The sequence below is a fragment of the Hyperolius riggenbachi genome, chromosome 8 (assembly GCF_040937935.1).
Source record: "Hyperolius riggenbachi isolate aHypRig1 chromosome 8, aHypRig1.pri, whole genome shotgun sequence".
Taxonomy (NCBI): domain Eukaryota; kingdom Metazoa; phylum Chordata; class Amphibia; order Anura; family Hyperoliidae; genus Hyperolius; species Hyperolius riggenbachi.
In genome coordinates this window covers 93,191,666-93,219,508 of record NC_090653.1, presented here as the reverse complement: position 1 = coordinate 93,219,508, position 27,843 = coordinate 93,191,666, and the positions used below count along the sequence as shown (strand labels likewise).

Sequence of the window (27,843 nt, the reverse complement as noted above, 5' to 3'; positions counted from 1 at the left end):
CTGTCTCACTCTTAGATTCGGCTAACAATGTCGAATCCGAGGAGTCAGAACGCAAAATTTGCGGATCCAAGATCGCTTTAGGTTGCGAAACTGACGCTTCCATATCGCAAACCTCCGCGATCTGCGGAGCAGACTGCAAGGCATCTAGGACAGAAACACTGGAGCAACTGTCATCAGGCAACGGGCCTGCACAGGTGCGAACAGAATAAGACATAGATTCATTTGCAAAAGAAATGGCGACATCAACAGGATAAACTTTATTAGGCATAAAAATTTTACTTTTGACGCTGCATAGTCGAGAAATTTTCCCCATAGCAGGGTCACAGACAGAAGATCTCAAAGATCTGTTTCTAACTGACAAAGGATCCCACACATCCTTGAGGAAACCGGCAGACTCATGCCGATCACAATCTGCAGGAACATCCGAGAAACAGGCATCAGATCGCACAGATTCAAACTGCACACTGTCAGGAGAGAATCCTTCGGGATTTGCACAGGAATCAACCACAGCGGCACACTCATTCATTTCAGATTGCACAAAGTCAAGACTCTCATGCTTTACCCCAGAAAAGCAGGAACAATCATCCGACAACGATGTCTCTTTATTGGAATCAATTGGTTGGTGTGTGTGCAACTCATCCAAAATCGTTTGCCATACATAGATCACCAGATCCACATCATCCTTGTCACATTCATCGGAATCAATCAGAAGGTACATAGAATCGAGACAAGCATTCAAGACATCTTCGCTTTTTGCGATGTAAAAATCGCAAAAGGCTTTCCAATCAAAATCGAATTCTTCCAGCAAGGCCCCAATATCCCAGGAAGCAAATGGGGGTTCAAACAGGCCAGTATCCAAATAATCTCCATAGGGGTGGAGTTCAGAAACAAGAACAGATTTTTTAACTGCTTTAATGTAGTGTGAGATCCTACCTATAGCAGGATCCACATAAGCTTTGGATTGGGGCAAAAAACCTGGAAACTGATCAGCAGATGCATTATAAACATCATTATCATACTGCATGGTTTTGCCCATTTCAGACTTGACAGAAATAACCTCTTTATTTGTGGTTGCTAGGGGCAACGGATCTTTCCGCTGGGAAGCCTTCCTAGATCTTTTACGTTTAGACTAAAGGTGCGTACACACATGCGACTATAGTCGTTTGTAACGATCGTTCCCCGATCTTTACCAACGACGATCGTTACAAAAAACGAACCAACGACTATTAAGGCAAACGACGAACGAGGCAAATCGCTACAAAACAAAGTTCTGTCTTGGCGGATTTTTACCACCGACGATCGTTAGCAAAAGTGGTACATCGTTGGAAACGATCGTTCGTACCAGGCTGGACATGCGCATTTCACTTTTTCTCCAAGGAACTTTACAATTTTATGCGCAGGCGCATTAAGTGCTTTTACGTGGTGTAACGTTCGTTCTAACGATGTGATCGTTACACACTTTTTACAACTAACTTTACTTCGGTCGTTCTTTCGTCAATTAAAAGATCGTTCGTCGTTGACAACGAACGATCGTTGTCGCATGTGTGTACGTAGCATTAGAGGCTTTGGATGGCTGCTTTGTGGATGAAAGAGTAGATGGAACAGCTGATTGAGCTGCTGACAACAACTCATTAAGGGGGTATGGTAATTGAGGTAATCTCAGCCAATTGTGAATTAAAAAGGCCAAGAATTCCAGGGGTCTTTGACTCAGGGTGGTATGATTTAACACATCACAACCCCACATTGACATTTCGCCCCCCAACAGAATGTAGACCATTTGGGGGGCCCAGGTAGACACTGGGGTGCATTGGAATTCAGGGTTCGCTAACAGTTTCGTACACTCAGACAAAAATTCGTCTGCTGATTCAGGTTCAAGTTTTTTAAATCTCTTAAAGGTACAAGAGCCATATTCGACAAAATCGTACAAATCGGAAATTCCGTCTACACTGGGGTTTTAGGTTGGGCTGGACATTCTGTAACGATTGTGGAACTTTCCCCGTGATCAGCGCACAACGCGTGCGCTGACACGGCGGAAATCCTCCACAAGCGTATAATTTGCAGGAACCCAGCAAAAGGTGCTATGCACCTGTAGAGGGAAATTCCTGTCGGCAGATGGCGCTGGGGAGTGCAGAGGAAACAATCCTCTGTACCTCCACAAGTGCCAGACAGGAATTGTACGAAGCGCAGAACGCAATCGCAAGAGAGGCGATTGCGAATGAGATTGAGCAAAGGGATAGGTTGTATGTGTGTGCGCCAATCCAGTCGCCACCCCGCGACCGCGCACACACACAACAGCAGATACGAAATAGGAACGCGATCGCGAGAGGTGCGATCGCCAGACGTGACACAAGGCAGATCAGAATAGAATACGAGGGTAGCAAAGGCACAGCAAATACAATAAGGAGATACGGAAAATAACAAACGCTAGCTAACCGTGAACACCGCACTCATTCGCAACAGTGCACGCGGTTATGCGCGATCTCCACGTGATAAGCACAATAGAGACAAGCATGCCTAACTAACCATTAACAGACAAACATGAAACAGAGGACGCGAGCGCTTGCTTAACGGTTACCTCACCGAGCCTGCAGCAAGCGCAGCGGACAAGACAGCCACACGAAAACAGGGACAAACAAGAGATAGGATCCACAGCACTAGCGAAAAGTGGCTAGCGTGATCCAGGTACAGAGTAGCAGAACAGAAGGATCCCCAGCGCTAGCGAAAAGTAGCTAGCGCGATCCCAGGAAACAGAACAGAAGAGATAGCTGGTAGCAACCGCTGCACCAGCTATACTCCAAGAACAGAGATCAGAACCATTTCCTGTCGACCACCTTTGGGGCAGGACAATGGCAACAGGCAAGACAAGACAGAACAGGCAATACAGATAATACAACCTGACTGGGCTTGAAGGGGAGCCTAAAGCAACCCCCAGGAATTAACTATACTAGATAGCAATGGCTGACACTCCAGCAGTGTCCATCAGGAACAGACCATGGAAAGGAAATGTCCAGCAAAGCATTCTGGGAACCATAAAGCTCTTATAGTGCCAGTCATCAAAGAAGGCAGGTAGGGGATTTGCATAACGAATGTATGCAAATTCCCCAGCAAGAGAACAGACCAGAAACTTGCAATGGAAAGACAGGTCTCTGTTCCAGAGACCTGCAGCCCACAGACTAGAGGAATGGACAAACAGCTGTCTGCCTGTGCAGCCAGCTGAGCGGATCATCACAGATGTGATTTGTTTGCTTAACATTTTAGTAAGAGGGCTTTTGGGTCCTTTGTAGCCCCTTACACACGTCGCCAATAAGTAGTTTTGGTTCACCATGAGCTTGCTGGGTAGTCTGTAACTAAAAGACAAAAAAAGAGCAGGAGCCCAATGGTGCAGAATCATGTAAGATTCAGAAAAGCAATTAAAGGAGTTATCCAGGCTATATAAAGAAAATATACGCTACTTACCGGGGGCTTCCTCCAGCCCCAAGCTCCCAGGACCTCCCTCGCCGCACCTCTGCCCGCAGCCGTTGGCCGGAGCTCCGTCCCGGTCCCCGGCGATGACGTCAGAGCGACCTCCAGGTCACTCTGTACTGCGCCTGCGTGAGCGGCGCTGTCAATCACCGCCACGTGGGCCGGAGCGGACTGCGCTGGCGCAGAACTATAAACAGTAAAAATCTGACAGGTTTTGGACTAGTCCATATCGTCTAGGTGATTCTAAGTGTTTCCATTATTCTTTAGAAAAGCACTCTATGAAAAGGACCTATGTAAGGATACTAGCTACCCCTTCTGCTCACTTGCACACTATTCTGCTAGTTGGGCTGAGCAACTGCCATTCAGTAAGTGTTTTTGAAAATTAAGAAAACTCACAAAATCCCCCTTGAGGAGATGGACTGGTTCTAGACCTGTTAGATTGTTCGATTTTTTTACTACCTGCTGTAAGTGGCAGCAAGATAGGAAAAAAGTAATCTGTTAATCTGTACTGCATTTTTTCTGGAATAAGTGCATATTTCACATAGATGCATACACATGCATATTGAATAGTACAATCTTTCAAGATAGTGATCCTTTAAGAGTATTTGCAGTATGCCCCACGTGCCATGTGAAATGGCTGATACCAATGTGTGGACGTCACGCCAACACCAGGCTATATTAATGCTTTTTTTTAGAGAAGTCTGGATGAGTTGCACTTAATGTTTTTGATATAACATGAGAACATATAAAGTGATACCGGGTCCTAACTTTATGCTCCAGGAAATGGCTGTGTTGACCACCAGAAAAAAGCTGCAGATGCTGTTGTTAGAAACCTCAAAAAATGTTATATTATTTTGTTTTCATTATTTTTCTTTGACACAGTGCATCCCTTCTCTCCTGAGTTTTCAACCCTTACTCAGCCTCCCAGGTTGGATGACCAGGAAGGAAGAGTGAGTGATAAACAAAACCTTCTGTGAAACTGAACCAGCATGTTAGTGGTCACGGGGCATGGCACAAAGAATTAACTCATCTGTGTTGCTGGCACTTGCAGTTGCGCTGCTCTGTCCTCCTGACTTCAGGCTGTGCAGGTGGAAGTGTCAGGAAGATGGAAAACAGCAGGCGACAACGCAGGTTAGTTATCCCTCTATGCCATCTCCCATGGCTATGAACAGGCTGGTTCACTATCACAGAAGCATAAAGTCAGCTTTGCTCAGGTGGCCAGGAAGGTGAACGCTTGTGAGACTGAACTTCACCTGACTAATTCCAACCCAGAAGGCTTTCAGCATTGTGGGGGCCTCTTACAAGGGTAGGTTGGAAAAATATTCTTCCCTTGCATAAAAAAACTTGTCCTAATGACAGGAGAATGGAGGGCGTAAAGTGCTATTTGCTAACCACCAGACCTCTTGCCTATTCACACGATGGGTTTAAAATAATAAAGAAAAAACATGTTAAAAATATTTTAATAAAACACAAATAAATGTTTTTTAGTTTTGTTTATACAATTTTTTTTTATTTTTAATAAAAAATAAGTATTTTTGTATTAGTATTTTTAGTATTTTACACCGTCTGGAATTTCAGCAGCAGAAGGGTGATTTCAATTTCTTGCCAAAGCCTCTCTTGGTCCATACTAAATTGCCCTGGCGGGAATTTCAAATTTAAATTTTTATAACTATTATCCCTAACAAAATAATTATTTTAAAAGCAGCATCATGAGATTTCAGGGCCAGTGATTTCTGTAGCCTTAGTCAGTAGCATAAAGCTCTATTGCAGTTACTGGGAATCTTAAAATAATGCGGTGGATCAATGTTGCCCCTGTTTAACTCTCTAGTCAGGCCACATCTGGAATATGGAATTCAGTTCTGGGCACCACATTACAAAAAAGATATTGCAGTTTTAGAGCAGGTGCAGAGACGAGCAACAAAATTGATACGTGGGATGGAAGGTCTCACTTATCAAGAAAGGTTAGATAAACTGGGTTTATTTAGTCTAGAGAAAAGACGCCTTAGAGGGGATCTAATTAACATGTATAAATACATCAGAGGGCAATATAATAGCTTGGCGGATGAGCTTTTTGTCCCTAGGCCTTCTCAAAGGACTAGAGGACATGATCTGCGCATGGAGGAAAAAATGTTTTAGCCATTTATTTAGGAAAGGGTTCTTTACAGTTAGAGTGATTAAGATGTGGAATGCATTGCCACAGGAAGTCGTTATGGCAAACTCTATACCTGCATTTAAAGGGGGCTTAGATGCTTTCCTTGCGTTGAAAGACATCCATGGCTACAGTTACTAGGTAATGCCTAATGATGTTGATCCAGGGATTTTATCTGATTGCCATCTGGAGTCGGAAAGGAATTTTTCCCTTTAGGGGCTAATTGGACCATGCCTTGTAAGAGTTTTTTCGCCTTCCTCTGGATCAACAGGAATATGTGAGGGAGCAGGCTGGTGTTGTACTTTATACTGGTTGAACTCGATGGACGTATGTCTTTTTTCAACCAAAATAACTATGTAACTATGTAATGTACAATAAAGATAAGTTTATATATTGTATCAAGATAGTATTGAGTGGTGCTTGTTACAGGTTTTTTTTCTGGGTTTGGGCAATCGCTGAATTGACCCTAGCACACTCTATTTTATTTACAGGGGTGCAGACATTCTGTTCCTACATAGACTCTAATGCAATTATTGTTAATACAGCTAAAAAGCATAAAAGCCCGATAAATATTGTTATCAGCATTAGAAAATTACAGTTTTTGTAGTATGTTATTGTTTTAGAAGCTTACAACATTATAAGTTTTGTCATATTATTTTGTTTGTATGTACAGATTTTACGTTATCAACGATATTATCGTTTCTATGTGGAAAAGGGTGTTTCTGAAGAGGGAGTGGTTAGGGTTAGGCACCACCAAGGAGAGTGATTAGGGTTAGGCACCATCGGGGGAATTTTAACAGTGTTTATGCAAGTAAAATACCGGTAACGTTTTGTGCACGCAGCACAACTCACGTTATGTACACGGCCATTACAACACCTAGAGAAAACCAAACAGCACCGTGTCACAGCATAAGCAGAACCAGTCAAATAGTCTAGTTATCTACCATCCCCAGGAAGTCTCCATTGGTCAAATATTGTGCTGTTGTTGCTATAGCTACAGTGGGATGCAAAAGTTTTGGCAACCTTGTTAATCGTCATGATTTTTCTGTATAAATCGTTGGTTGTTACGATATAAAATGTCAGTATATCATATAGGAGACACATACAGTGATATTTGAGAAGTGAAATGAAGCTTATTGGATTTACAGAAAGTGCGCAATAATTGTTTAAATAAAATTAGGCAGGTGCATAAATTTGGGCACTGTTGTCATTTTACTGATTCCAAAACCTTTAGAACTAATTATTGGAACTCAAATTGGCTTGGTAAGCTCAGTGACCCCTGACCTACATACACAGGTGAATCCAATTATGAGAAAATGTATTTAAGGGGGTCAATTATAAGTTTCCCTCCTCTTTTAATTTTCTCTGAAGAGTAGCAACATGGGGGTCTCAAAACAACTCTCAATTGACCTAAAGACAAATATTGTTCACCAACATGGTTTAGGGGAAGGATACAGAAAGCTGTGTCAGAGATTTCAGCTGTTTCCACAGTTAGGAACATATTGAGGAAATGGAAGACCACAGGCTCCGTTCAAGTTAAGGTTCGGAGTGGCAGACCAAGAAAAATCTCCGATAGACAGAAGCGACAAATGATGAGAACAGTCAGAGTCAATCCACAGACCAGCACCAAAGACCTACAACATCGTCTTGCTGCAGATGGAGTCTTTTAACCATTGGGTGCACTTTACACAAGGAAATGCTGTATGTGAGAGTGATGCATAGGAAGCCTTTTCTCCACCCACAGCACACGCAGAGCCGCTTGAGGTATGCTAAAGCACATTTGGACAAGCCAGCTGCATTTTGGAATAAGGTGCTGTGGACTCATGAAACTAAAATTGAGTTATTTGGGCATAACAAGGGGCATTATGCATGGAGGGAAAAGAAAATAGCATTCCAAGAAAAACACCTGCCACCTACATTAAAATATGGTGGTGGTTCCATCATGCTGTAGGGCTGTGTGGCCAGTGCAGGGACTGGGAATCTTCTCAAAGTTGAGGGACGCATGGATTCTAATCAGTATCAACAGATTCTGAAGACCAACGCCCAGGAATCAGTGACAAAGCTGAGGCTGCGCCGGGGCTGGATCTTTTAATAAGACAACTACCCTAAACACTGCTCAAGATCCACTAAGGCATTCATGCAGAGGAACAAGTACAACATTCTGAAAAGGCCATCTCAGTCCCCAGACCTGAATATAACTGATAATCTATGGAGTGAGTTAAAGAAAGCTGTCCATGCTCATAAGCCATCAAACCTGAATGAAAGAGGAATGGTCCAAAATACCTTCATCCAGAATCCAGACTCTCATTGGAACCTTTAGGAAGTGTTTACAGGCTGTAATTTCTGCAAAAGGAGGATCTACTAAATATTGATTTCATTTCTTTTTTGTGGTACCAAAGTTATGTACCTGCCTAATTTTGTTTAAACAATTGTTGCACACTTTCAGTAAATCCAATAAACTTATTTTCACTTCTCAAATATCACTGTGTGTGTCTCCTATATGATATATTTAACTGACATTTTTTATCATAACAACCAACGATTTGTACAGGAAAATCATGACAATTAACACGGTTGCCCAAACTTTCGCATCCCACTGTACATTTGGCTGTGGCTATGTTGTGCCTAAGAATTAGATACATGCCAATAAAAGAGACGTTAGGACTAATTTTCACTAAGGCAATTCGCTGTGTTTCCTCGCACATGAATTTGGATGGGGAAATGCAGCCTATTGAAATCAATAGGCTGCACCCAAATTCCCGTACAGGGAAAAAATGAGGTTTGGCAGCAAAATAATGCATCACACATACAAACTCTCTTAGCTGTGCATGACACCTAAAATTTATGTGCATAAATACAGGTTTCTTTTTTAAGTTGCATAAAACCCATCAGGGAAAAAAAATACTTATTTAAATTTAAAAAATATTTATTTACCCTAAGGATTCAAGGAGAGAGAATCAGACTGGCGTGCCTGTCACTGTGTGATTCATTTCCCTGTCCCCTTCTGCATTGCAGTGTGCCATCCTGGCACCACCCACGTGCTGTTGGTGCCTGAACTTTTGGACTCTTTTTGGAATAAATCTCACTGCAACGGTGGAGAATTAGGAGGACCCTGGGTAGTGTTGGGCGAACAGTGTTCGCCACTGTTCGGGTTCTGCAGAACATCACCCTGTTCGGGTGATGTTCGACTTCGGCCGAACACCTGACGGTGCTCGGCCAAACCGTTCGGCCATATGGCCGAACTAAGAGCGCATGGCCGAACGTTCCCCGAACGTTCGGCTAGCGCTGTGATTGGCCGAACGGGTCACGTGGTTCGGACCCGAACGCGCTCTGATTGGCCGAACTGTCACGTGGTTCGGGTAAATAAATACCCGAACCACGTCATATCTCCGCCATTTGTCTGTGGGTTTAGCTTTGGGTAGGCAGGCAGGGTAGTTCGCGCTCCAGCCACGCTAGCCAGGGTCCCCCCCAGTCATTGTGTGTCACTGCTGGGAACAGTAGTACACCGCTCGTTCAGCCACACTATATAGCATTCTGTGTACTGTTCTGTGTCTGCTGGGAACAGTGGTACACCGCTCGTTCAGCCACACTATATAGCATTCTGTGTACTGTTCTGTGTCTGCTGGGAACAGTGGTACACCGCTCGTTCAGCCACACTATATAGCATTCTGTGTACTGTTCTGTGTCTGCTGGGAACAGTAGTACACCGCTCGTTCAGCCACACTATATAGCATTCTGTGTACTGTTCTGTGTCTGCTGGGAACAGTAGTACACCGCTCGTTCAGCCACACTATATAGCATTCTGTGTACTGTTCTGTGTCTGCTGGGAACAGTAGTACACCGCTCGTTCAGCCACACTATATAGCATTCTGTGTACTGTTCTGTGTCTGCTGGGAATAGTGGTACACCGCTCGTTCAGCCACACTATATAGCATTCTGTGTACTGTTCTGTGTCTGCTGGGAACAGTAGTACACCGCTCGTTCAGCCACACTATATAGCATTCTGTGTACTGTTCTGTGTCTGCTGGGAACAGTAGTACACCGCTCGTTCAGCCACACTATATAGCATTCTGTGTACTGTTCTGTGTCTGCTGGGAACAGTAGTACACCGCTCGTTCAGCCACACTATATAGCATTCTGTGTACTGTTCTGTGTCTGCTGGGAACAGTAGTACACCGCTCGTTCAGCCACACTATATAGCATTCTGTGTACTGTTCTGTGTCTGCTGGGAATAGTGGTACACCGCTCGTTCAGCCACACTATATAGCATTCTGTGTACTGTTCTGTGTCTGCTGGGAACAGTAGTACACCGCTCGTTCAGCCACACTATATAGCATTCTGTGTACTGTTCTGTGTCTGCTGGGAACAGTAGTACACCGCTCGTTCAGCCACACTATATAGCATTCTGTGTACTGTTCTGTGTCTGCTGGGAATAGTGGTACACCGCTCGTTCAGCCACACTATATAGCATTCTGTGTACTGTTCTGTGTCTGCTGGGAACAGTGGTACACCGCTCGTTCAGCCACACTATATAGCATTCTGTGTACTGTTCTGTGTCTGCTGGGAACAGTGGTACACCGCTCGTTCAGCCACACTATATAGCATTCTGTGTACTGTTCTGTGTCTGCTGGGAACAGTAGTACACCGCTCGTTCAGCCACACTATATAGCATTCTGTGTACTGTTCTGTGTCTGCTGGGAACAGTAGTACACCGCTCGTTCAGCCACACTATATAGCATTCTGTGTACTGTTCTGTGTCTGCTGGGAACAGTAGTACACCGCTCGTTCAGCCACACTATATAGCATTCTGTGTACTGTTCTGTGTCTGCTGGGAATAGTGGTACACCGCTCGTTCAGCCACACTATATAGCATTCTGTGTACTGTTCTGTGTCTGCTGGGAATAGTGGTACACCGCTCGTTCGCCACTGTATAGCATTGTGCTCTGTGTCGCTGCTGGGAATAGTGGTACACCGCTCACCCGTCACTGTATAGCATTGTGCTCTGTGTCGCTGCTGGGAATAGTGGTACACCGCTCACCCGTCACTGTATAGCATTGTGCTCTGTGTCGCTGCTGGGAATAGTGGTACTGTATAGCATTTCTGTACTGCCACTGTACTGCTGCCAGTCAGCGTGTACTGTAAGGATAAGTGAAATGAGGAAGAAATCCGGTGAAAGAGGGAGGGGCAAGGGAAGAGGTGTTTCCCCTGACGGTTCACGTACAGGCCACAGGGGAGCACCCAAGAAAACCCACTCAATACCGCCCATGTTGTCCAGGACAACAACCCTCACAAATCCAAAAGAACAGGACCAGATAATTACTTGGATGACCTCTCAAGCGTCCAGCAGTGGGTTAAGCAGCACCAGCACATCACGCACGAGGTCCGAGTCCTCAGCCAGTTACAAGGAGCCAGTGGGCACAAAGCTGACACAACCGGCAGCGACACCACGCACACAACTGCCAGATAACCAGTCCGATGAATTACCTCAGGACACAATGGGGTATTCGCAGGAGCTATTCCCAGCCCAACAAACTTCCACCTTTCAAAGGTCAATGGAGGAACAGCCAGAAATGTTGTGCCTGGATTCACAACCGTTAACTGTGGGAAATGCACCGCGCACTGAAATACAAGGCGAGTCCGAAGAGGACTCGGAAACCCAAATCCCAGAGCAATTTGGGCAGGAGGGGTTGCAATTGCAGGAGGTCGGCCGACAAGATCTGGAAGACGACGTTGGAGTGTGCTGCGCAGAGGTTGTTGTGGGGAGCTCTACTCCACGGCGGTGGCCCACAATGACATATGACGAGTTTGAGGAGATGGAAGAGGAGGGTATGGACAATGTGGACAGAGACCCAGATTTTGTTTGTGAACGAGAACATCGCCGTCGTAGCAGCAGCACAGATGAGTCTGTTGAAGAACACACTGCTGCACGAGTTCGCCTTGTGCCACAAGGTAGGCGGCGCGCAATTTCAGGCACCACAAGCGTGGAAGTTCAAGTGAGAGGCAAAAGAGGAGCAAACAGAAATCGCCAGCAAGGAGGCAGGTGCTCCAAAGTCTGGGCTTTCTTTGAAGACTGCACTGAGGATGTTACCATGGCGATTTGCAAGGTGTGCAAGACCCGCCTGAGCAGGGGGAAAAATATTAACAACCTCTCCACCACCAGCATGAGCCGTCACATGCTATCCAAACATCCCACTCTTTGGGCAAACGCGTCAGGACAGGGTACCAGAAACAACACTGCCTCCCTTGGGTTCACCAGACTCACCACCAGACCCGCCTCAGCAGCAGCAGTAGCCCAGCCATTGCGTGGTTCACAACATTCACAAACATCAGACGACGCTGACACTGTCACTTTCCGGAGTAGTGCTCTTGAGGTCTCCCAGTGTTCATCAAACACAACAACCAACAGCCCTTCCGTGTGCAGCGCTACGGTTCAGTTGTCTGTGTCGGAGATGTTTGAGCGCAAGAGGAAATTGCCAGCAAATGACCCCCGGGCCGTGGCAGTAACAGCCAGCATAGCCAAGCTTCTGGCCTGCGAAATGCTGCCATATCGATTGGTGGAGACAAACAGCTTCAAGGGCATGATGTCAGTGGCCATCCCACGTTACGTGGTTCCCAGCCGCTACCACTTTGCACGCTCTGCAGTGCCTGAGTTGCATGAGCACGTGGTCAGCAAAATAACCCGAAGCTTGAAGAATGCCGTTGCCTGCAAGGTTCACCTCACCACTGACACCTGGACGAGTGCGTTCGGCCAGGGTCGATACATCTCCCTTACCGCGCACTGGGTGAACCTTGTGGAGCCTGGCAGCGATTCCTCACCTGCTACGGCACGGGTGTTGCCCACGCCACAAACAGCTGCACCGCCGTCCCTCCCACTGGATAACAGCAGCACCTACCTCTCTGACTCCTTCTCCTCCAACGCATCTCAAAGCTGTACCTCATCCGGAAACGCTAACCCAGCAGCAGTAGGATCGTGGAAGCAGTGCAGCACAGCTGTTGGCATGCGTCAGCAAGCGTTGCTGAAGCTAATCTGCCTTGGGGATAAGCAGCACACAGGGGAGGAAATTTGGAGGGGAATAAAGGAACAGACGGATTTGTGGCTGGCACCGCTGGACCTGAAACCGGGCATGGTTGTGTGTGATAATGGGAGTAATCTCATTCGCGCTTTAAGGTTGGCTAAGCTGACACACATCCCTTGCCTGGCGCACGTGATGAACCTAGTAGTTCAGCGGTTCCTGAGGACATACCCAGGCGTGCCCGATCTGCTGTTGAAGGTGCGTCGAGTGTCCAAACATTGTAGAAATTCCAGTACTGCTTCGGGGGCACTCGCCAAGATGCAGGAGCGCTTCAATCTCCCCCACCATCGCTTGCTGTGTGATGTCCCTATGCGCTGGAATTCTACGCTGCACATGCTAGCCCGCTTTTGCGAGCAGAAGAGTGCAGTGGTCCAGTACATGACGGCGCAGTACCGAGGCGCATCCGGCCAGCTGCCAAGCTTCTGTGGATCCGATTGGGCCAACATGTTGGACCTCTGCCAAGTCCTCCAAAATTTTGAGCAATCCACGTTGCTTGTGAGCAGTGACAACTCTTCAGTCAGCATTACCATACCACTGCTGTGTTTACTGAAGAGGTCGATGTTAAAAATCAAGGAAACAGCTGTCATGATGCAACTGGGGGAATCTGAAGGAGAAAACGATCAGCGTGATGGTACCAACATCAGGCCATCCGCCTCAGGGAACGCTGGCCCCAGCAGCTATGACGAAGAAGAGGAGGAGGAACAGCTGGAGTTGGAGCAGGAATTTCATGCCACCACTGACGAGGGCCAGAGCGGTGCACGTTGGACTTCCACAATTCAACGCGAATGGTCAGCAGAAGCAGACCAGGAGGAAGGTGACGACTATGATGCATCACAACAACTATCACAACGCTCACAAGAGGATGATGAGGATTCTGGTAGGACTCTGGCACACATGGCTCAATTCATGCTAGACTGCATTGAACGTGACCCACGCATTGTGCGCATTCTGGACAACACCAATTACTGGGTTTATACCCTTCTGGATCCACGGTACAAACACAATGTTCCAAAACTGCTTGAAGAAAGAGTCAGACAGGTCAAAATGGAAGAATACCAGCAGGCCCTTGTGGAGACTTTAGAGAGGAGATTGACATCCTCCCCCTCCTCTAGCCAGTTGTACGCAGACAGACTGACTTCCGCACACCCAGGACGACCAGGAGGGCAGCAAACAACGCAAGCCGCAGCTAGTACCCAAAAGGGAATGGTATCGGCAGTGTCCTTGGAGTGGGAAAATTTTCTGACACCCATGCAGCCGCAGCCCACTGAACAGCAAGCGTGCAGATCCACCTCCAACACCGATCGCCTGGAGAAGATGGTCAAGGACTACATGTCAGATGGCGTAGCTGTGTCGAACCATCCATCTGCACCCTTCAACTATTGGGTATCGAAGCTAGACACCTGGCACGAACTGGCAATGTACGCAATAGAGGTGCTGGCTTGCCCGGCAGCCAGCGTTATGTCGGAACGCTGTTTCAGTGCTGCCGGAGGCATCGTCACAGATCGGCGTATCCGCCTCTCTACAGAAAATGCAGACCGTCTGACTCAAATTAAAATGAATCAATCCTGGATTGGAAATGACTACGCAACACTCCAGGACCCCAACCAAGTAACATGACCAATGAACATCTGGGATGGTGTTGCGTTTCCGGGCCCTGTTTATTGAACCTCTCATCTGTATTACATTTATGACTGCATGGCGGCAAAAAGCATTGCTGCTATATCCGCACGCTTTTTGTCCACATGCAAGGCCTGGGTTGTTGTGTCTCACAAAGCGTGGCCTTCTCCTCCTGCGCCTGCTCCTGTTCCATCACGTCTGCTGCTGCTGGGTTAGCGTTGCCGCGTGGTCCCTGTTTATTGAACCACTTATCTTTATTACATTTATGACTGCATGGCGGTACAAAGCATGCTATCCGCACGCTTCTTGCCCTCATGCAAGGCCGGGGTTGTTGTGTCTCACAAAGCGTGGCCTTCTCCTCCTGCGCCTCCTCCTGTTCCATCACGTCTGCTGCTGCTGGGTTAGCGTTGCCGCGTGGTCCCTGTTTATTGAACCACTTATCTTTATTACATTTATGACTGCATGGCGGTACAAAGCATGCTATCCGCACGCTTCTTGCCCTCATGCAAGGCCTGGGTTGTTGTGTCTCACAAAGCGTGGCCTTCTCCTCCTGCGCCTGCTCCTGTTCCATCACGTCTGCTGCTGCTGGGTTAGCGTTGCCGCGTGGTCCCTGTTTATTGAACCACTTATCTTTATTACATTTATGACTGCATGGCGGTACAAAGCCTGCTATCCGCACGCTTCTTGCCCTCATGCAAGGCCGGGGTTGTTGTGTCTCACAAAGCGTGGCCTTCTTCTCCTCCTGCGCCACCCTCCTCCTGTTCCATCACGTGTGCTGCTGCTGGGTTAGCGTTACCGGTCCCTTTTCCTGGAACCTCTTATATGTATTACATTTATGACTGCATGCCGACAAAAAACATGTTACCTGTGCAAAGAAAACAGACATTTCCCGCATTTAAAAGACAGTTTTCCCTTTGAAACTTTAAAATCGATTTTCTCAAAAACTATAAGCTCTTTTTGCTAATTTTTTTTTCCTCTTGTACCCACTCCCAAGGTGCACATACCCTGTAAATTTGGGGTATGTAGCATGCAAGGAGGCTTTACAAACCACAAAAGTTCGGGTCCCCATTGACTTCCATTATGTTCGGAGTTCGGGTCGAACACCCGAACATCGCGGCCATGTTCGGCCTGTTCGGCCCGAACCCGAACATCTAGATGTTCGCCCAACACTAACCCTGGGCTGGAACAACAATTTCTTCCGGCTCCAGCTGCTGCTGGCCTGCATGGCAGGGTTGTGGGGGCGTGCTCAGCTCAGTTGCTTCTCTCTGATTGGCTGCAAAGAGATGACGGCACTTAACAGGAAATTATTAACTGGAGAGTGGGAGGGAGGAATGTCCTGATGCTACTTCTGACTCAGTTGCCCGGGGACCAACCAGCCTGTACTGCAAAGTGCAAATGTACTTTAAGAATAGTGACAATGAGCACCTTTTTGGATGGACATCTGTCCCAAAAAGACGGGCATTGCGGACAGTGAAATTTTACAGTAATTTGGTCGGACTCCCCATCCAAATATAGTTAATTGGCAAAACTGAGTAGGACTAGTAATATATAAACCTATGAAGTACACAAGAAGCACAGACCAGGCACCGTCTCAAATGCAGGGGTACTGATTCAATGGGACACAGTCAATGACATGTTGATTATACTTCAATTTACGTTAATCTCAGCAAACGTGAGTCACAGAACCAACGACGCGACGCGAAAATTCATAATATATGTGAAAAATTAGGCGTTTTTACACACAAATTTACGATAACGGGGAAAGCATTATTTTTATTGTGAAAATTCACCCAAAAATGTGAAAAATCCCCAAAATAATTTTCAAATATATTTTTGCTCAAAAGTTGAATTTTACATTATTTTCTCAAAAATAAATGCAAAAAGAATATCAGCATTTTTGCCCATCACTGCAGATGAGATTCTGTACATTTATGCTACATGTTAGGACTGTCTGAACTTTGAACCCCTGGCCGGGTGCCAACCAGTACTCTTCTTGTTTGTTTGACTAATGACTATATAAACCTATGTTTATGTCATCATGTTGCATGTCATTTCAGATATGCTTTATTATATACAGTGTCTGTCATTCTGCACCAATTAAAAAAAAAATTGAGCTTCACGGCTTCCTTCACCTCTTTATTTCTCAGAGTGTAGATAATAGGATTTAGAAGAGGAGTCACTACGGAAGGAATGATGGAAACCATTTTATTGAGGTGCATGAGACCACCAGTGCTGGGTCTCACAAACATAAATATGATTGGGCCATAAAAAAGCGTAACAACAATAAGATGAGAAGCAAATGTAGAAAAGGTCTTGCGGCGCCCAGCTGCAGTCGGAAGCATCAGAATTGTTCGTATTATACAAATGTAGGAGATTATGATTAAGAAAAAACAGCCTAAGATTATGAACAAGCTAAGACAAAAAAACAGCTTTTCAATGCTTGATGTGTCGGAACAAGATAATTTGAGCAGTGGAGCCAAGTCACAATAGTAATGATCAATTTGGTTTTCCCTACAAAATGAGAGATTGGAAATCTGTAGACAAGGAACAACCATTGAGATGAAGCCACAAACCCAAGACCCGATTATGAGAAAAGCACACGTCTTAGGACTGATAATAACTACATAGTAAAGAGGATTACATATAGCCACATACCGATCATAAGCCATCACAGTAAGGAGGAAAATTTCTGTTGCTCCAAGAGAAAAATGAAAATAAAATTGTGTGAAGCAGCCATACAGAGATATTGCTTCTCCTCTAGTTCTAAGAGACCACAGAAGTCTGGGGACGGTGACCGAAGGATACCAAATCTCGAGGAATGAGAGTCCACCAATGAAGAAGTACATAGGCTTGTGAAGATATCTTTTGGTTTTGACAATGATAATAATAAAGACATTGGCTGTTATTATACCGGCATATAAAATAGTTATGATGATGAAAAGACCAAACCTTGAATGTTTCAGAACAGAGAATCCAACTAGCAAAAATTCTGTTAGGATTGTCTCATTCATAGTTGTAAATCTTTTCTTGTTGAAAAGCTGAAAAGAACAAGGCATAGCCAAGTGTATACAGCATAACGATATCCTTGCTATACCTGGCAATACTACCATCATCACTTAATTGTGGCCACCATTATATGATGTCTCTGCATAAATATGGATAAGTCATCTATGCACAAGAAGAACTTTGTTTCTTCTTTGTTTACAGTAGCTAGTGTACATAACAACTTAGCACCAAGAGTAAACACACTGCTCCATAGACAACTGACAGATTTTTCACCACTGACAGGAGTGACTTAATAAATGGAGTGATTTAGCTGTTTAACCACTTTGTCCTCCTTGACGTAAAAAAACGTCAAGGAGGACAGGTGCTCCCGCGGCCGATCGCGCACGTGCACGTGCACTCCCGGCCGCGGATTCGGTAGCCCAGGAATCAATGTATCGGGCTATGGTGCCCGATCAATGATTCCTCTCCCCCGCTGAAAAAGCGACAGCTTCTCTCGGAAGCTACGCTTTTTCTGAGACTATGTCCCTCTAAGCGTACATTGTACGCTTAGAGTGACGTCATGTAAACAAACTCGAGGTTGCCATCTTGTGGCCAAAGAGTAAAACTACATCTAAAAGTTAAAAAAAATTACATTACACACACTTTTCCCTAAACAAAACACTATTTACTCCCCCCCCCCCTCCCAAAAATACCCACATAAAATGTTTAATAAAAAAAAAAAACATTACAATTTAAAAAAAACAACAACACAGAAATATTTACCTAAGGGTTTAAACTATTTAAATATCTATGTAAAGATGAAATATTTCTATATGTTTTTTTTATAAGCTTGTAAATAGTGATGGATGCAAAACGGGAAAAATGCTCTTTTATTTCCAAATAAAATATTGTCGCCATACATTGTGATAGGGACATAATTTAAACAGTGAAATAACCGTGACAAATAGGCAATTACAGTACGTGGGTTTTAATTATGGAGGCATGTATTATTTTAAAACTATAATGGCCGAAAACTGAGAAATAATGAATTGTTTCCGTTTTTTTCTTATTCTTACTGTCAAAATGCATTTACAGTAAGGTAGCTCTTAGCAAAATGTACCCCCAAAGAAAGCCTAATTGGTGGCGGAAAAAACAAGATATAGATCAGTTCATTGTGATAAGTAGTGATAAAGTTATAGGCGAATGAATGGGAGGTGAACATTGCTCGGATGCACAAAGTGAAAACGACTGAGAGCTTAAGTGGTTAAATGGTACCTGAATCAAGGTGAAAAGTAAAATAAACATAACATGAAGCTGTAAATGAACAATGCATAACCTGTTCTTACCGTCAGTGTCATTTTCATGTGTCAACAACCCCTTACAGCTTGGACTAGATTTAGTTGTAATGGTATCTCTGGAAGCTGAAGGTTCCACAGGCCCTCTGTGCATGTTCTGTCACCCAGCTCTTGCTTGCACACCTCCTCTGGATCCTTCTCAAGCTTGTCCTCCTCCTCAGGACATTCGCATTAATGCTGTGCATGCTATTTGCATACTATCTTTTGTGAACAAGCACTCTGCACTTGGCTTTGACTAGGGCTCTGGGCGCCGACACAAAAGCTTTTTTACGTGATTGGAACTATTTTTAAAACAGTATATGGAATTTTTCGGCTTTCATGGTGGATGAATGGAGCATCGAAGATGAGAAAGGATTTGAAGAGAAAACTCTGTGGGAGGTGAGAATTTTTTACATTTTACAATTGAAAAAGTATACAAAATTTGGTGAACAGGTACTATCAAATTTATTTTGAGATGTTCTTGCTTGCTGGTGGCTTAAAAGACATTTTATGATAAGTTGAGAAAAAATCACCTAGGAGAAAACTCAGGAGAAAAAGTGAATTGCATATGGGCCAGTGACTATGAGAGGTCAACAAAACAGCCAGACAGAGCCATCAATTTCCTCTGATTCTGAAAACCCACATCTAGGCTTAGAAAAGGATCAGAAATTCTTCAACATCTTAACAGTCAAATTAGCAGCTTGACAGGGGAACCTGCCGTGAGTCATTTTTTAAATCTATCCTCAGTGATGGATGTGATTGTCTACGGTGGTTAGAGGGTCAGAAGCCACTGAAATTGGCTCAGATGTCATTGGACAGCTGAGTGTATCAATGGTGGTGAAATCGCTATCGCAGCAGGCACGCACAGAGCCAGGATATTGAAATCTATGTCCTAGCAGAGAAAAGAGTCTCCTAATAGGTCGGAGATATTAACCACTTCAGCCTACAGGGTTGAGATTTTTTTTTACATCTGAGCAACTTTCACCTCCCATTCATTTGCCAATAACTTTAGCACTACTCATCACAATGAATTGATCTATATCTTGTTTTTTCCGCCACCAATTAGGCTTTATGTGGGTGATACATTTTGCTGAGAATTAATTCATTGTAAATCCATTTTAACAGGAATATTAAGAAAGAAATGGAAAAAAATCATTATTCCTCAGCTTTTGGCCATTATAGTTTGAAATTAATACATGCTTCCATAGTTAAAACCTATGTACTTTATTTACCAATTTGTCCCGCTTATTACACCATTTAAATTATGTCCCTATCACAATGTCTGGTGCCGATATTCAATTTGGAAATTAAGGTGCATTTTTTCAATTTGCGTCCAACACTATTTAGAAGCCCATAATTTAATAAATCATATTGATATACTCCTTTGACATGAATATTTAAAACGTTCAGACCCTTAGGTAACTATTTATGGTTTTTTTTTTTTTTTATTATTGTATTTTTTTTTTTTAATTAAAACTTGTATGTGGGTATTTTTTGGTGTGGGAGGTAAACAGGGGATTTTTCATGTTTAAAAATGTGTTTATTTAATACAAAGTGTGTTTTTGATGTAGTTTGCTATTTGGCCACAAGATGGCCACAGTCAAAAAGTCCTGGGAGCGATCGATCTCGCTCCCAGGAAGAAGAAAGAAGACCAGAGCTCAGAAAAGCCGCAGCGTCCGAAGAGACGCTGTCGGCTTTTCTCCGGGGGGTCCGATCAGTGAAAGGGATTTATAATCCCTTTCATTGATCGCTGGGCTAACGGCCAGCAGCGGGGGCGCGCACGGGGGGGGGGGGGCGGGAGCGCGCGACCCGCGGGAGTGCACGCAGCCTAACTGGACGAAAATAGTTAATATCTTCATCTGGAATCAGTTAGTATAAATTGCAAGTATTAATGGAAAACTTGATGGCAGACCAAAATGTTATGCTTGTTAAATCCAGAACACTATGGATTTGATTAAAAAAAATTCTTACTGTGAGCACATACCCAAGACTATGGCCACTCAGCCACTGATTTCAGCAATCATACTAAGTTCTGATATGACACAGGAAATGGCCACACACCTAACCCTGGACAGTTGACAATTTTTATAAAATTCATGTGAGGTATATTAGATTACATACCTTTTTTAGTGTTCTCCACTGTTCTCCAGTCTTGGTGTACATTTAAAACTTGATGGAACAGCCAGAGTTTTGAATTGTTTTATTTTATTTGAATTTATTTTCTAGGATGTTCACAACCAGCAGTGTGTATATATATATATACACAATATTAACCACAATGTGTACAACATTTAATGTCATGAAAAATAGACATTACATTTATTGGTATTTCTCTTTTTTTACCTACCACATTCGAGATTGTATTTGTGAAATACACAAGTTCCATGTGCCTCTAAAGTTTCTCTGTAATAATAATGCCAGGAATATTAGCTTTGATATAAATAAGCAATGCTGATGATCACCAGTCCCCCTGCTGTGTATTCCTACAGGGATCCTCCAGCTAAGTTTTTAAAAGGTAATAAAACATTCAGACTGGATGTGCACCTCTGAGGATTCTAGTAGACCTTTTTTTAATAATAACTTATTTAAATAAATTTACTTTTAGAATAGGACATTATTAACTTTTTCTAGGACTACCAACTTAGTGCACCACAAACATTTGAAAGCTGAAGTAGCCCCTTATATGTGTATAAATTGTACATTAATGCGACTCTGTAACAAAAATGTCAGCCTTATTTCTTCCATCCTATAAGTTCCTATACCTGTTCTAATGTGGTCTGGATTACTGCAGCCTTTTCTAGTTGCACTGTCTATGTAATATATCTAATCTTCTTTTCTTTTGTCAAGCTTTGTTGACCCAGGGTGGAATGCACTGCCTCTGCTGTAAAAGGAAGAAGTTATGCACGCCCCCTGCAGGCTCTCCTGTGTGCTGTGTGCATGAGTCACAGGTAAGGTCTCTGCTCACAGCCAGCCTGTCTGTGAGGCTCACAGAGCTGTGACCTTGTGAACAGCTGTGAGTGCAGAGCTCAGACAAGCAGCTAAGGCAACAAGTGGGAGTAACATTACAGCAGTCAAGTCATGTTTGAGAGGAGCCTCTGCAAACAGGCACCTGCTCTGATGATGTATTTCCTGTTTGGCGGCCATCTTCATTGTTTACAAAAACAAGCAATAAAACTGTGATTTTATCACCAAGAAATCAGCAGGGAGCGGCGAAAATGTCCCAGAGGGGGATAGGAGAAGACAACAAACAGGCTTGTACATTTATTTTTGTAAGATTTTCACAGTACTGATTCTCTTTAATTAACAGATTTGGTATTACCGACTCATACAAGAAAACTTTTCAACTGCCATTCGTTGTTTTTAGGACCGAGTTAAGACCTGCACACAGCAAGCATTTACTGGTAGAGATGGCCCGAACGGTTCGCCTGCGAACGGTTCCCTGCAAACTTCCGGGGTTCGCGATCGCGGAGAACCGCAAACTTTCCCGGAATTTCGGTTCCCCCCATAGTGCACCATTAGGGTCAACTTTGACCCTCTACATCACAGTCAGCAGGCACATTGTAGCCAATCAGGTTACACTCCCTCCTGGAGCCACTCCCCCGCTTATAAAAGGCCATTATACTCACTCGTGTGCCTGCATTAATTAGAGAAGGGAAAGCTGCATCAGACTCTCTCATAGGGAAAGATTAGTTAGGCTCCTGTAGGCTTGTTAGCTTGCTCCTTGCTGATTCTTATTGCTAAAATAGCACCCCACAACAGCTCTTTTGAGAGCTAATCTTGTTCTTGTGATCTATTTTTTTTTGTGTGTGTGTGTCCCACAGACACTTGTGTTGCATAGACAGCATTGGTAATTTCTACTGTGTGTGACACTGCCAGCCAGGCCCAGCACATTCAGTGAATACCTGTGAGTGTGACAGGTGTACATTATAATACCCACCACTGCATATACCTACCTGTTGTTCACTTCAGTGCACCCACCTATCTACGTGAGCGCACGCAGTGTCACTGGGCCTGTCTGGTACCTGTCTGTGTGTGACAGGTGCACATTGTGATACCCATCACTGCATATACCTACCTGTTGTTCACAGTGCACCCACCTACCGTGAGCGCACGCAGTGTCACTGTGCCTGTCTGGTACCTGTCTGTGTGTGGCAGGTGCACATTGTAATACCCATCACTGCATATACCTACCTGTTGTGTTCAGTGCACCCACCTACCTACGTGAGTGCACGCAGTGTTATATACCACTCCATGCATACCTGTTAACTGCACCTGTGTGACTGCACATTGTATTAGTCAAGTCAGTGCATACCTTTCACTTTATCCCCCTCCAATATGGACAAAACAAAAGGCAGAAGCAGGTCACCTGGCAGGTCTGTTCGAGGTTGCGCTGTCGTGACCAAAGTACAGGGTTCAGAAGAAGGCACGTGCCATCAACCCCCAATTTTGTCAGGACGTAGTTGACCATTTAACACAGAACACCTCATCCTCCTCCTGCTCTGATTCTGGCACCCCACTTAAAGGGGAACTGAAGTAAGAGGTATACGGAGGCTGCCATAATTATTTCCTTTTAATCAATACCAGTTGCCTGGCAGCCCTGCTGGTCTATTTCTATGCAGTAGTATCTGAATAACACCAGAAACAAGCATGCAGCTAGTCTTGTCAGATCTGACTTTAAAGTCTGAAACACCTGATCTGCTGCATGCTTGTTCAGGGGCTATGGCTAATAGTATTAGAGGCAGAGGATCAGCAGGGCTGCCAGGCAACTGGTATTGCTTAACCACTTTACCCCCGGCGGTACGAATTTCTCCGTCCCTTTTTTCCCTCCTAAAAAACCAGGGACGGAGAAATCCGTACCTTCCGCGCTACCGCCGCTGTCTGCGCTACCGCCGCTCGTGCGCGCGCACCCGCCACTCGTGCACGCCGCCGCCCGCTCGCCCGGAGATCAATGAACAGGAAAATCCGTTCCCGTTCGTTGATCTAAGCTCCCGCAATGATCTGCTGCTTCTTTCAGAAACAGCGCGATCATTGTGAGTCTCCCAGCCTCCTACTGCTTCTTGTAAGCGTCCTTCCGGTCGCTTACAGGTCGCATGTAAACATACTCACTGTGGCCATCTTGTGTCCAAATAGTAAACTACACCCTAATGCATTTTACACATACAAATAAATTGTTTTACATAATAAATTAACTCATTACCTCCCACACTCCCCATTTTTTTTTTTTTTGTAATTTAAAAAAAAAAAAACACAATTTAAAAAAAACACATAAATAGTTACCTTAGGGACTGAACTTTTTAAATATTTATGTCAAGAGGGTATAACACTGTTACTTTATAAACTACGGGCTTGTAATTAGGGATGGACGCAAAACTGAAAAAAATGCACCTTTATTTCTAAATAAAATATTGGGGCCAAACATTGTGATAGGGACATAGTTTAAACGGTTTTATAACCGGGAATAATGGGCAAATACATTTCATGGGTTTTAATTACAGTAGCATGCATTATTTAAAAACTATAAAGGCCGAAAACTGAAAAATAATATTTTTTTCCCACATTTTTTCCTATTTTCCCATTAAAACACATTGAGAATAAAAGAATTCTTGGCATAATGTCCCACCTAAAGAAAGCCTAATTGGTGGCGGAAAAAACAAGATATAGTTCATTTCATTGCGATAAGTAATAATAAAGTTATAGACGAATGAATGGACGGAGCGCTGAAAGGTGAAAATTGCTCTGGTGTTCAAGGGGTAAAACCCCTCAGTGGTGAAGTGGTTAAAAGGAAATAAACATGGCAGCCTCCATATACAGTGGTGTGAAAAATGATTTGCCCCCTTCCTGTTTTTTTATTCTTTTGCATGTTTGTCACACTTAAATGTTTCTGCTCATCAAAAACCATTAACTATCAGTCAAAGAAAACATAATTGAACACACAATGCAGTTTTAAATGATGGTTTTTATTATTTAGTGAGAAAAAAAACTCCAAATCTACATGGCCCTGTGTGAAAAAGTGATTGCCCCCCCCCCCCTTGTTAAAAAATAACTTAACTGTGGTTTATCACACCTGAGTTCAATTTCTGTAGTCACCCCCAGGCCTGATTACTGCCACGCCTGTTTCAATCAAGAAATCACTTAAATAGGAGCTATCTGACACAGAGAAGTAGACCAAAAGCACCTCAAAAGCTAGACATCATGCCAAGATCCAAAGAAATTCAGGAACAAATGAGAACAAAAGTACTGTAATTGAGATCTATCAGTCTGGTAAAGGTTATAAAGCCATTTCTAAAGCTTTGGGACTCCAGTGAACCACAGTGAGAGCCATTATCCACAAATGGCAAAAACATGGAACAGTGATGAACCTTCTCAGGAGTGGCCGGCCGACCAATATTACCCCAAGAGTGCAGAGAAAACTCATCCGAGAGGCCACAAAAGACCCCAGGACAACATCTAAAGAACTGCAGGCCTCACTTGCCTCAATTAAGGTCAGTGTTCACGACTCCACCATAAGAAAGAAACTGGGCAAAAACGGCCTGCATGGCAGATATCCAAGGCGCAAACCACTTTTAAGCAAAAAGAACATTAAGGCTCGTCTCAATTTTGCTAAAAAACATCTCAATGATTGCCAAGACTTTTGGGAAAATACCTTATGGACCGGCGAGACAAAAGTTGAACTTTTTGGAAGGTGCGTGTCCCGTTACATCTGGCGTAGAAGTAACACAGCATTTCAGCAAAAGAACATCATACCAACAGTAAAATAAGGTGGTGGTAGTGTGATGGTCTGGGGTTGTTTTGCTGCTTCAGGACCTGGAAGGCTTGCTGTGATAGATGGAACCATGAATTCTACAGTCTACCAAAAAATCCTGAAGGAGAATGTCCGGCCATCTGTTTGTCAACTCAAGCTGAAGTGATCTTGGGTGCTGCAGCAGGACAATGACCCAAAACACACCAGCAAATCCACCTCTGAATGGCTGAAGAAAAACAAAATGAAGACTTTGGAGTGGCCTAGTCAAAGTCCTGACCTGAATCCTATTAAGATGTTGTGGCATGACCTTAAAAAGGCGGTTCATGCTAAAAAACCCTCAAAAAAAGCTGAATTACAACAATTATGCAAAGATGAGTGGGCCAAAATTCCTCCAGAGCGCTGTAAAAGACTCGTTGCAAATTATCGCAAACACTTGATTGCAGTTATTGCTGCTAAGGGTGGCCCAACCAGTTATTAGGTTCAGGGGGCAATTTCTTTTTCACACAGCTCCATGTAGGTTTTGAGTTTTTTTTCTCACTAAATAATAAAAACCATCATTTAAAACTGCATTTTGTGTTCAATTATGTTATCTTTGACTAATAGTTAACGGTTTTTGATGAGCAGAAACATTTAAGTGTGACAAACATGCAAAAGAATAGGAAATCAGGAAGGGGGCAAATAGTTTTTCACACCACTGTACCTCTCTCTTCAGTTCCCCTTTAACACTCAATGCAATGGGATGACCACCTGAGGAAAAGCAGCACACAAAACCAAAGCCACACACCGCAGTGGAAGATAACAGGCCGCAATTTTTTCTCAAAAAAGGCGATACCTAAACTGTACCGTGATGTTGAAAGGCAAGTGGTGACATCTCTGGCAAACAGCGTTGGGTCAAGGGTCCATCTGACCACGGATGCCTGGTCTGCAAAGCACGCTCAGGCCTGCCCGAAGACTAAGTCAGTCCCCACACACAGCATCTCTGCCTGCACACCGTGTGACTGCCTGCCCCAAGACTAAGTCGCTCCCCACACATCATCTCTGCTCGCAGGCCGCTTGACTGCCTTCTCCGCCACCACCAACAGGGTCCAGGACTCCAGGTGGATTCCTGATTTTTTAAGGCCGCTGCAACAACAAAACAAAGGGCATGTACATGTGCCAATTCCACTTTGTGATCATTACCTTGCCGCGGTGAAGGGGCTTGCGTATCACAATGAAGCAATGACTGCTGGCTATATGAGTGTCGGCGGGGGAGGGGGGGGGAGGGGCACACCCAAGATAAAAAGGTTGTTGCTTCATTGTGGACAGACCAAATTTGATCAGCTGGACAGTCACTGTTGTTCTATCATTGAGCCCGGGGACCATATGGGCTTGAGAACCGCCACGGCCTGCACTCTGGCCATGGTGCGCACCAGTCCAGCATGGCCGTCACTACACAAACAGCTGTTTGCGGTGCGTTACACAGTGAGTTTGGTGTGTCAGTGTGAAGCAGTACTCTAATTACACTCCCTGATTGATGTATACCCATGCAAGATGTTTTAAAGCACTTTAGTCCTGCAATTTATCATTCAATGCGATTTCTGCCCTTAAAACGCTGCTTTGCGTGCAATCCAGATTTTTCCCCGGGACTTTTGGCATCTATCCCACTCCGCCATGCCCCGCTCCAGGTGTTAGACCCCTTGAAACATCTTTTCCATCACTTTTGTGGCCAGCATAAATGTTTCTAGTTTTCAAAGTTCGCCTCCCCATTGAAGTCTATTGCGGTTTGCGAAATTCCGCGTCAACCGAACTTTCACAGAAGTTCTCAAACCGAAAATCGGAGGTTCGGGTGATCTCTACTCCCCCCATCCTGGTCTAAAGCTAGAAGAAAAGGTTTGCTGTCCATACACATCATAAAGTGCAGCTTTAGCTGTTCCTGGTTTGGGATAACCCCAGTTTAAGTCTACACCAAATGGTGATAGGGTAGGACTGCCAAAAACTAGTTCCTATCAGACCGGAAACTCAAATCACCAAGAAAATTTAATCAACATGATCAAATCTGCTAAAAAAAAATCAAGCTCAACTATAACATCCTATACATAGAATTAGGTTAAGGAGGGCTTGCAGTTCTGAATGAGTTAGAGTAGTTGTTAGGTTGAGGAAAGAAGGGAGTTTAAAGGACAACTTTAAGTGAGTGGTATAAGGAGGCTACCATATTTATTTCCTTTTCAACAATACCGGTTGCCTGGCTATCCTGTTAATAGTCTGCCTCTAATACTTTAGCCATAGACCCTGAACAAGCTTGCAGCAGATCAGGTGTTTCTGACATTATTGTCAGATCTAATAAGATTAGCTGTATGCTTTTTTTCTGGTGTTATTCAGACACTACTGCAGTGAAATACATCAGTAGGGCTGCCAGGCAATTTGTATTGCTTAAAAGAAAATTAATATGACAGCTTCCATATACCTCTCACTTCAGTTGTCCTTTAAGAAATGAGCAAGGTG

At 44.2% G+C, this 27,843-nt stretch overlaps 1 protein-coding gene across 1 annotated transcript in view; it reads right to left on the bottom strand.

Moving 5' to 3' along the window:
* Nucleotides 1-13,676: 13,676 nt before the first annotated feature.
* Nucleotides 13,677-27,843, bottom strand: part of LOC137527379 (olfactory receptor 6F1-like) — a gene marked incomplete at its 3' end in the record, with an annotated part of 30,915 nt that continues 16,748 nt past the window's right edge. The window contains exons 3-4 of the mRNA XM_068247892.1: nt 16,415-17,339; nt 13,677-13,693 (exon numbers count right to left, since the gene is read on the bottom strand). Coding sequence (XP_068103993.1) covers nt 13,677-13,693; nt 16,415-17,339 — 942 coding nt within the window. The remainder of the gene's footprint in view (nt 13,694-16,414; nt 17,340-27,843) is intronic.